At 42.8% G+C, this 16,742-nt stretch overlaps 1 protein-coding gene and 1 long non-coding RNA gene across 2 annotated transcripts in view; both read right to left on the bottom strand.

Moving 5' to 3' along the window:
• Positions 1–16,742, bottom strand: part of LOC115464433 (zinc finger protein 84-like) — a 52,077-nt gene that overhangs the window by 33,408 nt on the left and 1,927 nt on the right. The window contains exon 3 of the mRNA XM_030194815.1: positions 9,960–10,120. Within this exon, the coding sequence (XP_030050675.1) occupies positions 9,960–10,120 (161 nt within the window). The remainder of the gene's footprint in view (positions 1–9,959; positions 10,121–16,742) is intronic.
• Positions 1,788–7,162, bottom strand: LOC115466366. The gene is made up of 3 exons (XR_003941539.1): positions 7,125–7,162; positions 1,908–1,909; positions 1,788–1,875 (listed from the first exon to the last, which is right to left on the bottom strand). It is a non-coding gene; the product is annotated as an uncharacterized LOC115466366 (long non-coding RNA).

Here is a 16,742-nt window from a genome sequence, read left to right on the forward strand (position 1 = left end):
AGACAAAACCCTGCGAGACTACTTGACCTGCGTCATATTCTACAGACCCCCAGGAAACTGGAACGATGCCCAGTTAGTTGCACCCAGCTACATGTGCAACTAACTCAAATGTGCTGCTGCTTGGAGACATCAACCTTCACTTAGAAGACCCAAAATCTAACAATGTACTAGAATTTAAGGACTTTCTCAATCTATGGGACTTCAAATGGCCACAAATGCATGCAACCCATGTAAAAAGTCACACACTCGACCTACTCTCACACAAATTCTCAACTGACCAGAACTTCATTGTAACAGATCACAAATGGTCGGAAACGTCATGGTCCGATCACATTAAACTGAACCTGACCCCACTCTGGCGGAAAAAGGGACACCACAGAAAACAAGAACGCACTACACACAGTACAAGAGGTCAGATGGACATGAAAACTTCTGGCAGCTGGCATACAACAACGAATGGTCAGCACAAACGGAATCCACAAATTTCCTTGCAGAATGGGAAAAAAAGATGCAACTCTATACTAGATGACATAGCTCCTATACAAACAAAAAGTCACGAAATAACAGTTCGACACCATGGTATAACGACGTACTGAAAAAAACTTAAGACACAATCCAGACAACTCAAACAAACATTGAGGAAAAACAAAAACGAACAAACTTTCACAGCATGGAAACAACCACACAAAAAATACAAACCAAAAGAAACTACTATAAAACACAAATAGGAACAGATTACAAAGAATGAAGAAATTATACAAAATACTGAATAAAGTTCTAGACACCAACCCTGTCACTACATCAAATACAGACTTTCCATCGGCAGACAAACTGGCAAACTACTTCAAAGAAAAAATAATTAACTTACGCAACACTCTATCATAGGAGGACACTGACCTCGAAACCTTCCTTGATGAGCTGGACCCACACCCAGGAGAATACCCAGTAGACCGCAGTTGGACAAACTTCACCCATCTCAATGTTGAAACAGTAACACAGGCGATCAGAAAGTTCTCCAATACCCACTGTAGATTAGACATTTGTCTCAACTATATCATGAAACAGGCCCGCAACCGATTCATGGCAGACCTCACATCCCACCTAAACCACATGCTCAAGCAAGGCCTATTCCCCATAGAAAAAGGCAACATATTACTCACACCGATACCAAAAGACCACAAGAAAAAAAAAAAAAAATCGCGAATTACCGCCCAGTTGCATCTATCCCACTGACAACTAAATCAATGGAAGGCAAACAATTTATGGAATACATCAATAAATTCTCAATACTGCACACATCACAATCTAGATTCAGACCCAAACATAGTAGAAATGGTACTAGTTACACTCCTGGTCAAATTCAAGAACAATATAGCGATAGGTTAAAAAAAAAAATCCTACTACTTCAATTTGACATGTCGAGTGCATTTGATATGGTAGACCACAACATACTACTCAGAATACTTGATAAGATAGGGATTGGAGGGAAGACACTCAACTGGATCAAGGGGTTCCTCACTACAAGATCATACCAAGTAAAATCGAATTCGACAATCTCATCACCATGGCAAACAGTTTGTGGTGTACCACAAGGATCACCTCTATCACCCATTCTCTTCAACCTCATAATGACCCCATTAGCTAAGTCACTATCTAAACATGGCCTTAACCCCTTCCTCTACGCAGACGATGTCACCATAAACATACCTTTTAAATCGAACCCATCAGAAATCACCAAAGAAATCAATAACAGTTTGAGAATCTTGGAATCCTGGGCAACGGCATTCAAACTGAAACTAAATAAAGAAACACACACTGTGTCATCCTCTCTTCCCAACACAGCCCAGACCACCCCACAACTATCAATACCCCAGACTATACTCTCCCAATCTCAGACAATATGAAACTTCTCGGCATTACCATAGACAGACACCTAACACTAGAGAACCAAGTCGTAGCCACAACAAAGAAAATGTTCCACACAATGTGGAAACTCAAATGAGTGAAACAATTCTTCCCGAGGGAAACTTTCTGCAACATGGTTCAAGCAATGGTACTATCCCACATCAATTATTGCAACGGAATATGCGCGGGATGCAAAGAATAAATATTAAAGAAACTCCAGACCGCTCAAAACACGGCAGCTAGGCTCATTTATGGCAAAACAAGATTCGAAAGTGCAAAATCCCTTCGCAAAAAACTACACTGGCTACCAATCAAAGAATGTATCACCTTCAAAGTATGCACACTGGTTCACAAAATACTACAAAGACTAGCTCCTGGCTACATGACCGACCTGATCGACCTACCAATGAGAAACACAGTCAAATCAGCAAGAACATACCTAAATCTTCACTTCCCAAGATGTAAAGGACTGAAGTACAAGTCCACATACGCATCCAGTTTTTCCTACTTAAGTACACAACTATGGAACACACTACCAAAAGACCTGAAAACCACGAGCGACCGCCTAAACTTCCGGAAAAACTTAAAAACTCATCTTTTTAGAAAGGTCTACCCGATAGAACAAATATAAACAACCGACTACGGAAACACATCATCAATAACACAAAAAATGGATGCAACGCAAATACTCAATTGCTCGTTTTCGCTCGTTCGCCCAGGGGGCGAACCGCAATAGTTCCCATTTTAATTATACTATCACCTTGTAATTGTTAATGTAACCATGTAAGCCATATTGAGCCTACAAATAGGTGGGAAAATGTGGGATACAAATGTAACAAATAAATAAATAAATAACAGATCACAAACAGGACATATAGATGTCAACTAATATAACAGAAAATACAGAACCCTGAGAGTCCCCCCCTACCATACTAAACCACTGCGACCCTCCCTGAAAAAAATAAAAGGAAAAGAAAGAAAACATACTTGATGGAGACAACCTTCTAAAAAGGAGGAAAACCATTGTAAAAAACTGTCCCCCCTCTATAATTACACCTTGTAGGCATTTTAAGAGAACCTGAGCTAATACTGAATCAAAAGCAGCTGAGACGCCAAGAAACGCAGGCTTGTGTAATGATCTCTATCAGCGAAATCAGATCTATAGGAAATTTTAATATGAAGAGAGCCCTGTTCTTTGAACTATCTGTTTTTTTGGATAGATTGCTTGCTTCCCAGTGACACAGTGGAAATCTCTCATGCTAGATAATTCAGCAGCTGGGAGAAAAAGCAATAGGAATCAGCGCATATGGACCAGAGATTTGGGCCTTTACAGGTTGGATGAAGGAAGAGGCAGCAGCTAAACAGGCAGCGGAGAAAGAAGCTGGTTGAATACTGTCTAAAAGCAGGAAAGTGGAGTGTGCTGGGATCAGCCCTGCAGAAAAAAAGAGTGAGTGTAATTGTGTGTCAGAGACAGAGAGCTTGATATTCATTCCGTGGGAGGTAGCTGGGCTGCGTCCTGTGGTCAGCCCTGAGCCCGGATATTCAATGCCAGCCATTTCCAGCGACAGGCAATGAATACCCTGTTTATTTTTGGCCAGTTTCAATTTAACCGTCCAAGCTGATATTCAGCACAGGCTGGTTAAGTTGAAAACCGGACAAAGATATTTCAGCTATTAACATGGCCAAATATGGCCACCAAACTAGTGCTACAAAAATCGGTGGATAGATGGTTATATCCCACTAAGTGGGGTGCTCATTTCAAAGCACTTAGGACTTACAAAGTTCCATAGGTTACTATAAAACTTTGCAAGCTTAAGTGCTTTGAAAATACACCTTCGCATGTGTGTACTCAGTGCAAAGAGCTCCTGGTTCTCAAAGAATGAGTCTGATTTGTCAAGGCTAGAGTACTAGATTTGAAAGCACTGAAGACAGAGGTATAAAAAGGAGACAAAACAGGGACATAGTAGAGAAGTCCCATCTCTAGTCTGGCAGCCTCTGTACTATCTTGGAAGACAGATCATCTAAAAGGAAAGCACCATTTTGGTAAGGAAGAAGTTATCCAATAGCCAGGATCTAGCCTCCAAAGGAAGTAATATCCTCTCGCACTGAGGATGTGTCTCCAAGAGCTTCTGCTAGGGAGGGAAGGGTATGGATGGTGTGAAGGAGTGAAGGAGGCAGATCTCACACATCACCTAGATATGATTTAAAACACTGCTGGGGAAGAGCCAGCTGTATTGGTACATATGGGTACAATAAAGATGGCGATGGGTGAAGAGTTCAATCTCCGAACTCCGAGATCCTGAGCCCTGAGTCAAAGAACCACAGCCCTCCGTACATACTTTGAAGGTCAGATCGCAGCTTGAAAAAACCCCCAAGAAGCACAGTAACCAGGGAGCACCATTTTACCACTGTCAGTCTCATGGAACAGGGAGCAGGGAACACCAGGAGGGCAAGCATACATCCCCCTCGTGGCAGGCACGGCAGGCCGTTGGAACAGAACAGAGCGAAGCGGGGATCAGCAAGGCGCAACGACTGAGCAGACAAGACGGCTGAAACAACACGACCACATATTGCAACTGTTAGCGAGCCAGGAGCTCCGCAGCACTGCAGCTGAATACCTCTGGTTAGATTGTGCTCGGCGGTATTCACCTCCCCCCCTCGCAGCTCAAGGTGGAAACCTGCATCACCAACACAGACTCCAGTATGAGCACGAGTGGGAGTACAGCAGGGTTGCTGCGGGATCAAGGCGGAGGAGAGGACTGCACAGAGTCTGGACACATCACCTGAGCGGATGTTGCTTGCACCGAGAGCCAGGGGGCTTGGTTGGGCAGTGGAGGAGCCTCTGGCAAACGCAGCAGGAGGAACGGGGGAGGGCTGGAGCACAGCAACGATACTGCTACAAGCAGCTGATCAAATCCAGCACCAGCCCAAAACTATAAGTGTGAATTTTAAGAAATCAGAGCAAATAGACCAGTACCCATATATTTAATAGAAGTAGAAGCTTTCCAGTGCAACACACTTTGAACAGAAATTCGCCAACCTGATAAATCAACATAAATCTCAGGAAGAATCTTAAGCAATACAGCTTACTAGAGACCCCATTATATCTATGAAAGAAATTCTTACACAGTCAAGCTTCTACTCCTGCTCACAATCAAATATAAACACCCACTATCTCAAACACACACACAATAAAAAAAAAAAAAAGAGAAAAATTCAAAGTCACTCAGTAATTATCTCCATAACTCTGATCCAAAACAATAATGGCCAAACCTCATAACGAAAATTTCATACCCATACTACACAACCAACCATGAATAACCAGATGCACCAACTTCCATCAAACTGGCAACAAAACTTACAACAGAAAATCATCTGACTACGATCAAACTGTACAAACTGGGAAAAAAGGACTTAACAATTCTAAACCAATAAACAAACAACAACTAATAAGTCACCACAATCCCAAATATAGAACCATACCATATAATTAAAATAGGTTACATTAATGCCGGATCCGCAGTAAACAAAACAGAAACACTAACAGACTGCATCACAAAGGAAGTCATTGATTTACTGTTAATCAATGAAACATGGATCCATGACCAAAATGATCCCATAATCCTGGACCTATGCCCACCAGGATACAAAATCCTACATTGGACCAGAGAGGGTAAAAGAAGAGGAGGTATTGCACTAATTTACAGATCTCATCACCAAGTAGAAGAAAAAACATCATACAATATAAGAGGTCATGTAGATGCAAAAAACATGTTGGCAATCGATATATGACAACAACTGGCAGCTTTAACTGATTCTAAATGCTTCCTCGCGGAATGGGAAAAGCTATGCATTTCCGTTCTAAATGAAATAGTACCTATACGAACAAAAACCTCATACAAACTCAATAAAACACCTTGGTTCAACGACGATTTGAAAAAACTAAAAACAATATCCAGACGACCTGAAAGAGTGTGGAGAAAAAATAGAAACGCTCAAACACATGGAAAGAATCACAAAGAAAATACAAAAATGAGATTAAAAAATCCAAACCGAATTACTATAAAGCACAAGTTGGAACAGACTACAAGGAAATGAAGACATTATACAAACTATTGGACAAACTACTAGACACCAAACCAGTTACCACATCAAATACCGACATTCCTCCAGCAGAAGAACTTGCCAAATACTTTAAAGAAAAAGTTTCCAACCTACGAAAAACTGTGTCTCATAAAAACATTAACCTTGATGCCTTCCTTGATGAACTAGACCCACACTCTGGGGAATACCCAGATTGGACCTGGTCAAAATTCACTCAGATTACAGATGAAACAGTTGCACAGGCGACCAGAAAACTCTCATCTGCTCATTGTCAACTGGATGCATGTCCCAACTATTTAATGAAATCACCACCTGACCAATCATTGCAGATCTTACATCCCATCTACACTACATGTTCCAACAAGGCTTATTCCCCCAAGGACAAAGGCAACATTTTACTCACACCATTACCAAAAGACACCAAGAAGAAATCAAATGATATCATTAACTATCGTCCTATGGCATTCATCCCAGTGACAACCAAATTGATAGAAAGTATCGTAGCCAAACAACTCACCGAGTATATCGACAAATTCTCAATACTTCATGAATCACAATCCGGTTTCAGACCCCTCCATAGTACAGAAACTGTACTGGTATCTCTCCTTGCCAAATTCAAACAAGAAATGGCACTAGGTAAAAACATTCTCCTACTCCAATTCGACATGTTGAGTGCATCCGATATGGTAGACCACAATACTCGACAAGATAGGAATTGGAGAGAATATACTCAAATGGATCAAGGGATTCTTAACCACAAGGTCACATCAAGTAAAGTCAAACTCGAATATTTCTTCACCCTGGGAAACAGACTGTGGAGTACCACAGAGATCACCTCTCTCACCCATCCTTTTCAACCTAATGATGACCCCCCTTAACCAAGTCTCTTTTCAATCAAGGCCTTAACCCTTTTCTGTATGTGGATGATATCACAATATACATACCTTTCAAATCGAACCCTTCAGAAATCACCAATATAATAAAAAACAGCCTAAGCCTAATGGATACCTGGCTTATGACATTCAAACTAAAACTCAACAAAGAAAAAACACACTGCCTCATTCTTTCATCTCAACATTTCAGAAGTCACCCCACAGCCATACATACCCCGCAACATACTCTTCCAATCTCAGACAACCTGAAAATCCTTGGCATTAATATTGACAGAAACCTAATGCTAGAGAACCAAGCCACTGCCACTACAAAGAAAATGTTCCACACAATGTGGAAACTCAAGCGGGTAAAACAATTCTTCCCGAGGGAAACTTTTCGCAACATAATTCAAAGAATGGTACTAACACATGTCGATTATTGCAATGGAATATATGCGGGTTGCAAAGAACAAATCCTAAGGAAACTACAGACTGTTCACAATATGGCAGCCAGGCTTATCTATGGAAAATCTAAATTTGAAAGTGCAAAACCCCGTCGAGAAAAACTACACTGGCTACCAATCAAGGAACGTATCACTTTCAAGGTTTGTACCTTTGTTCACAGAATAATACATGGTCTAGCTCCGAGCTATATGACTGAACTAACAACTTACCAATTAGAAACACAACTGAATCAGCCAGAATGGCCTGAAGTATAAATCAACCTATGTGTCAAGTTTCTCTTACATATGCACACAGCTCTGGAATACACTACCAAAACGCCTGAAATGTACGAATATCATCTAGAATTCTGAAAAGAAAAAACTAAAAGCACACCTGTTCAAGAAGGCATACCCCACAGACCTGACAAATACCAATTAATAAAATACGGCAATTTAATCAGGAAACGGACAGTAACTCAACCCTGACGCATGATCACACCCTGACATTTTGTCTGAATCACACATTTACCAATACTTCTTTACTGTATTTATCACTGTAATAGTACCCCTACACTGTATTTGTTCTCACTGGAGTCAGTAACCACCTCTCCGGAACTATGTAAGCCACTTTGAGCCTACTAATAAGTGGGAAAAGGTGTGATACAAATGTAACAAATAAATAAAATTAAAAACATAGGATAGTGCAAGCCAAATTTAGGCTCTTAGATAGAAAGCTGAAATCCAGAAGCTCTAGAGTAACATTCTCAGAAATACTCCCTGTTCCACATGCAGGACCCAAAAAATAGCCAGAGCTCCAGAGATTCAATGTGTGGGTGAGACAATGGTACAGGGAAGAAGGATTTAGATGTGTTTGGAACTGGACAACATTCTGGAGATGGGAAGCATGTTCCAAAAAGATGTGCTGCACCTCAACCAGGGCAGAATCAGGCTGCTGGCACTACTACTGTTTAAAAGGAGATACACCTTTTAAACTAGAACTTGGGAGGAAGTCGACAGTCACTAAGAAGCATATGGATTGGGGTTAGGTATCTTTAAAGGATACTATGAAAACAGGAAGAGCATCTGATAAGGAAACTGCAACAAAGGCAGAAGCCTGAAAAATAAGATGGGAGGGAGTATATTGCACTAAATGAAAGGGTAGATATAAAAGGCATCTCAGAGATCTGTGGAAGGAACATAACCAATGGAATACTGTGATATCAGGGTACAAATTATATAACCATGATAGAATGGATTAATCTGGAGGGTGGTAGTATTATATGTTAACGAGGAAATTGACTGAAAAAGAATACAATTTCAGCAGGAAACAGATTGCAAAGTGGATAGAGAGAGGTCAGAAACAGTGAGCAATATAGGGAAGATTATAAAAATTAATAAAAGATGAGAAAAAAAGTCTAAAAAGTGGCATAAAGCAGCATTTGGGTATTTTCTTGACAAAAACGTCCAAATCATTATTTTCAAAACCTATTTTTAGAAGTTTTTCTATGAAGTCCATCAGAAGTGCGTTCTAATCACAAGGAGGCATGTCAGGGGCATTTCGAAGGCAGGATTAGGGCATGCCTATCACTTGGACGTTTTACATAACTGAACAAAATAAAATCGTCCAGGACTAAAACCAAGACATTTTGGTCTAGACCTGTTTTCAGAACAAATAAGGCACAAAAAGGTGCCCTAAATGATCAGATAACCACTGGAAGGAAATCAGGGGTTACCTGCCAATTACCTCCCAGTGGTCACTGACACCTTCCCACCCCCAAAAAATTTGAATAAAAATGACTTACCAGCCTCCAGGTCAACTGCAGATGTTAAAGTCAGGTCTATTACAGCAGCAGGTCCCTGGTGTAGCGTAGTGGTCCAGTATAAGGTGGGGGACTGTGACCCCTCCCAAGGTCAGCAAAACCCTACCGTACCCATATATAGGTGCCCCCTTCACCCATAAGGGCTATTGTAGTGGGGGACAGTAGGTTTTGGAGGGCTCAGGGAGAAGATAAGGGAGCAAAAGATTAAATTTGTACCTGGCAGCATTTTTATGAAGTCTAGGGTGCCCCATTGCTCTCCTGGGATGTCTGGAGGACCAGTCTACTAAAAATGCTGGCTCCTCCTACATCCCAATGGCATGAAATCTCTACGTTTTGCACCTTTTTTTCTTTTTCTTTCGAAAATTGACCAAAAAACAACAGATCCAAATCATAAACCTTGCTCAAAACAGTAGTTTTGGGGAAAACATTTTTTTTTTCTTTTTTAAAAATGACCTTCTTTCCTATTCTGATTTTGGACATTTTGTGCAAAACGTCCAAAATTGGATTTAGACGTCATATCAAAAATGTCCCTCAATAGGTACTAAAGAAGATGAAGGAAGAGGACATGGGATAATGGTAGGGAGGGGGGATAATGTCGGGGGAGACTAAGAGAAGGAGAAGAAATTAAATGAAAAGCACACACAAAAAAAAAAAAAAGAACTCAAAATGAAAGAAAAAGTACAAATAAGAAAAACAGAACACACACATTATCTACACAACAAAAGTTAGAAGTCAGAGGCTGTGATTATAACACCTCATTCTCACTATCCCTGGTCCAGAGGAGGCATCTTTCTTATAGGAAAAGCTTGCATCACCTCTTTACAAGCTTTAATCCAAGATTCATCACATTCTTCATGAAGTTCCTCAGATGTGCCTGTAGTGGTCAGATTTCCTGTTTCCTCAGATCCCTGAGGCTCAGTCTTGAATCCCTCTTGCTGAAATCGGATTAAAATGTCAGGCTTGACATTGTGGGAGTCTATTATAGGAAAGAGATAGTGCAATTAGTAAAAAAAAAAAAAGTTACCACAGAGCCTATAAGTGCCCAAACTCATGCTGTTTTCACAGGCACCTCCACTGGTACAGAACAAAAAAAAAGAGGGATACTGTTGTACTGATCATCATCAGAAATGTATTCTAGGAATACCCTTATATTCTCATACTGTGGTGAGCAACTCCTTTCTCAACAGCACAAACAGCTCCGGTGTAGATACTGAACTGCATAAATATAATGGAAATGTCTGTCATCAGGGGGTTTTTTTTCTGGCACAGGCGATTCTTCATCTTGTTTAGGTTGATAAGAAATTAGATTCTGCTGGACACCAGTGGTGAAATGCTGGCTCTGACCAAGCTCCATGGTCATTCCACTCTCACAATGGCAGTCAGAAGAGACATTCAGTGATACTATCCAGTTAATACACTGGATGTCAGAAAGGGGATATTCAGTGATACTATCCAGTTAATGCACTGGATGTCAGAAGGGATCATCAGTGATACTATCCAGTTAATGCACTGGATGTCAGACGGGATCATCAGTGATACTATCCAGTTAATGCATTGGCAGTCAGAGGTGATATTCTGTGGTACTATCCAATGGCAAAGAATTCCTAGAATGTGGGTGAGTTGAAACAGCTACAATAGCATAAAATGTCCTCTGTCCCCACCCCCAAAAACACACATTAAGAGGCAGGTATTGCCAGTTTACCCCCTAGATCACCTTATGCCATTATTTCAACATTTACACTAGCTTCCTGTGCATTCTTACATACCATTTAAAATATTATTTATGTCTAGCACATAAGGCATTCCATTTGGGAAAGCCAGAATGTCTTTTTTCTTTGTTTATCCTCTACACCCCGTCACGGTTTCTTCAATCTTTGGATGCTAACAGATTCGTTTTATCTTGATCCAAGCAGGCCCATAATGAGAAAACACCTCATTCAGTTTTCTAGTTTTGCTGCCCCTAAGTTATGGAATGATCTTCCAGGATATATTTCTCATCGGAAGTTTAAAATTTTACTCAAGACTCGTTTTCTGAAACTGCACATGATTTGAGTCAGTTGGCTTGTTCTGGTGCCTGTTGTCTAGTTTGCAGTCTGATTGTTGCTTGGCATGAATGGTTCTTTCCTGCTAAAAATGTTGGCATTCTTTTCTACATTAAATTACTTTATTTGTAAACCGCTTTAATCTGCCTGTCGGCAAAAGCAGTATATCAAGACTAAATAAAAATAAACACAAACACTATTGTGCTATGGATCAATGTGATCAGACTTGCCTTTTTGATAAATATGGAGTAAGATTTTATAGTTTCTGCAGGTGATACAAACAGTTTTTTAAAGTTTGTTCACATTTTTTTTTTTTTATATTTGTTTATTGGTTTTTCAAAAATAAACAACCTCTACTGATACAAGCTTCTGATAAACTTATTACATCAACTACATACAAACAATGCAGATCGTACAGCTCATATGCTCATTTCTTTTCCCCTTCAATTCTTCCCCCCTCCCTCCCCTCCCCCCCCCCCCTCGGGTGTGCATCATCCTGCCTCATTCCACTCCTTTCCATTGTTCATATGCTTCCCATACTTTTTGAAACTTTTGAAGCTGACCTTTTCGCAATGCCGTCAACTTTGACATTTGATACAGGTGATGTAACCTGCCCATCACCACCTGCATGGCTGGAGTCTCCTGCTGCTTCCAGGCCCGAGCGAGCGCTAATTTTGCTGCTCCTAAGACATGGATGACCAGCTTGTGACTATGTATGGGGCTCTTGCTAGGTCTTACATGCAAAAGACAACTCTCTGCCGTTTTCGGATAGCTAATCTCAGTCATTTCCTTCACCCTGTCCATGATCTCCGTCCAGAATTTTTGAACCTTTGGGCATTCCCACCATATATGCCAAAATGTGCCTTTCCCTCCACAGTCCCTCCAGCAATTTGTCGACATTTGTGGGCAGAATTTCTGTAGTCTAACTGGGGTATAGTACCACCAGTATAAGATCTTATACCCATTCTCTGCCAGAGGCTGGGCAATGGAGGGCTTCAATAGGTGTCTATAGCTATGTGTCCACCACTCTTCCGTATAGTTACCCTGTAGTTCCTCCTCCCATTTTCTAGTATAGAATCCCAGTGGGGACGAGAGCAGAAGCAGAGCTCTATATATCCTCGTTATGCCACCCCTACCCCCTCCTTGTCTCATTGCCTTTTCCACCTCCGTCTCTGCCAACTCCAATTCATCCCTAGCTCTTTTAAGTATATAATTTCTGATGCAGTTATAATAAACTAAGTCCCTCTCCTCCAATCCGTACTCATCTTGCAACTCCTCAAATGACCTCATCTCTCCGTTGACCCAAATTTGCCCCAGTTGGTAAAGACCCCTCTTGGCCCAGATCTGAAATACCCTCTCCTCCCTCCCCAAGGGGAACCCTGGAGCATCTTGTATTGCCATCTGTTGGAAATATTCTCTTTCTGGGAAAGCCCGCTTTCTTAATTGAAGCCAGGTATGTAAGATGTGGCTCAAGCCCAACGGAACCCTCTCAATTATCTTTAAGAGTTCCTTTCTCGGTTTCCAGAGTGCGTCCCCTGTGTATCTAGTCCCCATCCATGCTCGCTCCCAGTGAAGCCACTTTTTGGTATTGGTCGGGTACCATTCTGCGCATACCCGCAGTTGCGCTGCCTGGTAGTAGAGAAAAAAATTTGGGACCCCCATGCCGCCTTTGTTCGGCCTTTGGTACATTACACTTCTTCGCACCCTGGGTGGCCGCTTCCTCCAAATATATGCAAAAACCTTTTTAGTCAACTGCTGGAAAAAGATACGCGGTATGGGAACTGGAAGCGCCATAAATAAATAAAGCAGCTTCGGCAGGAGCATCATTTTTACCGCATGTATTCTACCCAACCACGAAATCGTGAGGCCCTCCCACCTATCCAGTTCTTCAAAAAGCTCCCTGACCTTCTTAGGGAAGTTTTCTTGATATAAAAGCTCTATTCTTGGGGTAATCATAGCCCCAAGATACCTTATTGCCCTCGCTGCCCATTTAAATGGGTATAATTTCTGCAATTCCTGGGCCTCCCTCTGCGGAACCGTAAGATTAAGTATTTCGGACTTAGTGGTATTAATTTTAAAGCCCGAGAGCTCCCCATACTGCAAGATCACTTCTGTAACCTGCTGTAGCGATTGTTTAGGCTGTGCCAAGGTCAGCAATACATCATCCGCAAACAGCATAATCTTGTGCTCCCTCTTACCTCTAACCACCCCCCGTATACTCTTGTGTTCTCTAATCCTCTGTGCTAATGGTTCAATGGATATTGCGAACAACAGGGGCGATACCGCACACCCCTGCCTCGTCCCCCTACCCAGCCCTATCGGCTCCGAATAAGCCCCATTTATCTTTATGATTGCCAGGGGATTAGTATAGAGCAAGCTGAACCATTTTAAGATTCTTCCCTCCAGTCCCATCTGCTTTAGGACCCCAAACAGAAAAGGCCACTCCACCCGGTCGAACGCTTTTTCAGCATCCACCGAGAGGAGTAGAACCGAGTCTGGCTCTTCATTAGCTTGCTGAATCACATGGAGCAGGCATCTAATATTGTCGAACGTCTGCCGGCCCTCTATGAAGCCCGCCTGATCCTCATGAACCACTCTCGGGAGTACCCTCTGCAGCCTTGCAGCCAGAATTTTAGTGAAAATTTTATAGTCCACATTTAATAGGGAAATGGGTCTATATGATCCACAACATAGGGGATCCTTGTCCGGCTTTTGTATCAAGACTACCTCTGCCACCCTCCACGAGTAAGGCATTTCCCCCATGTTGTCAAATGCTGTGACTGCTTTTAACAGTAATGGTGCTAACCACTTGGAGAACAGCTTATAGAAGCTCGCTGGGAATCCGTCAGGCCCAGGCGCCTTATTATTTGGCAAACTCGCGATTGCCCTTTCTATCTCCTCAAGCGTTATGGGGGAGGACAACTCCTCTACCTCCTTCTCCGATAGGCCTGGCATTTGTATCCCCTGTAGATATTGTGCAATCTCTTCCCTTGTGCCCCTCAGGTCCGACTTATATAGTTGGCCATAATAATCCCGAAACACTTCCTGTATCTCTTCTGTGCTGTTTACTAACTGACCTGATGCATTATATACCCCTGCAATATAATTTCTTTGGGTTTGCTTTTTCAATTTATTTGCTAATAGCCGGCCAGCCCTATTTCCAAATTCAAAATGCTCCTGCCGAACCCGCTGAAGCTGCCCTGCTATCTCCGTCATCTGGAGATCATTAAGCTGTGCTCGGAGTTGCTGCACTTCCTGCAATTTTTGCGTGTCGGACGGATCCTCTTTATGCTTTCTTTCACTGGCCTCCATGTTATTTCTAACTGCGTCCTCCTTCCCCCTATGATCCCTGACGATGTGTGCCTGCCATGCTATTATCTGACCCCTTAATACCGCTTTCATTCCCTCCCAAATACTGGTCGGATGGGCTTCTTCATTATCATTAAGCTCTATATATTCCTTTATGTACTTTTCCAATTCAGCTATATTCTGTGGCTCTAGGAGTAAGGCTTCGTTTAGCCTCCAATGGGGACGGCCTATAGGCCTTCTTCCCATCCTCAGCGTTAGCACCACCAGAGAGTGATCCGACCAACTACAGGGCTCGATAGTCACCCTTTCAACCTGCCTCCTCACCATCGCATCGCCCAGCCAATAGTCAATTCTCGAGTAGGTTTTGTGGAGGGGGGCATAATGGGTAAAATCTTTTTCAGTCCCATGCGTATCTCTCCATAAGTCAGTCAGCCCCCACCTTGCCAGCCAGGACTGGAAGGCTACTCTATCTCCCTGCGCGTATTTTGCCACCCCCCCTGAGTTATCTAGCTTCGGGTCCAGTGTCAAGTTCATGTCGCCCCCTATCACCAAATGACCTTTAGCATGCTTTTGTAAAATCCTCTCCAGTTCCTGCATAAATATCCTCTGATTCTCATTGGGTGCATATGTACATACCAGTGTGTAATATTCCTTATCAAGGGAGACCACCATCAATATATATCTGCCCGCTGTATCCCTGACCGTTGTATGCACCTGCCAGGGTAGGGACCGGGATAGAGCTATCAAAACTCCCCTCTTTTTCTGAACCTCTGTGGCTGATGCACATCTTATATATGGGTACTGCTTATTATTCATTAAGTATTCATGGACTTTTCTAAGGTGGGTCTCCTGGAGAAACATTACATCGGCTTGCTGGCGTTGCATTTCCCTAAATACCTGCTTCCGTTTTTGCGGAGTATTCAAGCCCCGCACATTTATAGTCACACATTTAAGCATTGTATATATAGACAACTTCTTCAGTTATGAGCATCATTATAGCATATCTCAATATTAGCCACCCATCTCTCCCACCCTTCTTCCCTCCCCCCCCCTCCCCTCCTCCGCTCCTTTCCTTCTCCCTCCCCCCCTAGTCTCCCCTTCCCTCCCCCAAAACCTTAGCACCTTTACCATATTCTGGATGGTGCAACACGGAGGTGTTGTAACTCACTAGTACCCCTTCACATTTTTAGCTATTAATATCTTTAACTTAACTCTTATCTTGCTCCCTGTTTAAACCAATGTTCTATATTACCCTACTGCACCTTATAACCAACAATAACTTTCAACCAGGCCAGCTTGCCGCTCTCCAAGTCCACGGCACCTGGTAAACTCGCCACAAGGGCGCATCCTGTTAAACAAGTGGGATCTTATCTCCCATTGTTGCCATGCAAAGTCAGGTGAGGCGTCCCGCTGACTTCTGGCGCTGTAGTCGACTCTGACCCACTCTTTGCCATCTGGGGTGGGTCCTGGGATCCGCTGCCATCGATGGGCGCTCCGCTGCCGAGGGTGTATCCATCTGATAGTCTCCCTGCAGTATTCTCTGCGCCTCTGCCAAGGTTTTGACCATGTGCTGTTTCCCATCCTTGTAGAATGCTAGTCCAAACGGATATCTCCAGCGATAACGAATATCCAGTTCTCGCAACTTTGCCGTTACCGGCTTCAACTCAGCCCTTCTCTTCAGGGTGGCAGCCGCCAAGTCCTGGTATATTTCCACTCTATTGGTGTCCCATTTATAATCCTTTATTTGTCTTGCCGCTGCCATGACTCGCTCTTTCACTTTGAAGTCCTGGAAGCATGCTATAATATCTTTTGGTAAGTTCTTTCTATTAGCCCCCAGGGCCCGATGTGCTCTGTCCAAGTTTATTTTTTCTGGTGGAATCGGATCCTCCGTGTTCGCTAGAACATCGCTGGCAATTTGCTGGACCACTTGCTCACTATTTTGATACTTTGAAACCTCCGGCAAGCCCCGAATGCGGATGTTATGGCGCCTGCTCCTATTTTCCAGATCCTCCAGTTTTTCAGAGAGAAGCTGCTGCCCTATTCGCTCATCTGCGATCTGCCTCTCAAGGGAGCCCAGGGACTCCGAATGGTCATCTATTCGGCCTTCCGCCTCCTCCACCCGGTGTCCGAGCTCAGCTATCTCCCCTCTCAGGTCAGCCCCCAGCGTCGCCAGCTCTGACCTCATGGCTTTTAGATCCGATCGGATTTCCTGGATCCAAGCGCATAGCTCCGGCAGTCCGGCCCCCT

The sequence above is a fragment of the Microcaecilia unicolor genome, chromosome 3, assembly GCF_901765095.1.
Source record: "Microcaecilia unicolor chromosome 3, aMicUni1.1, whole genome shotgun sequence".
Lineage (NCBI taxonomy): Eukaryota > Metazoa > Chordata > Amphibia > Gymnophiona > Siphonopidae > Microcaecilia > Microcaecilia unicolor.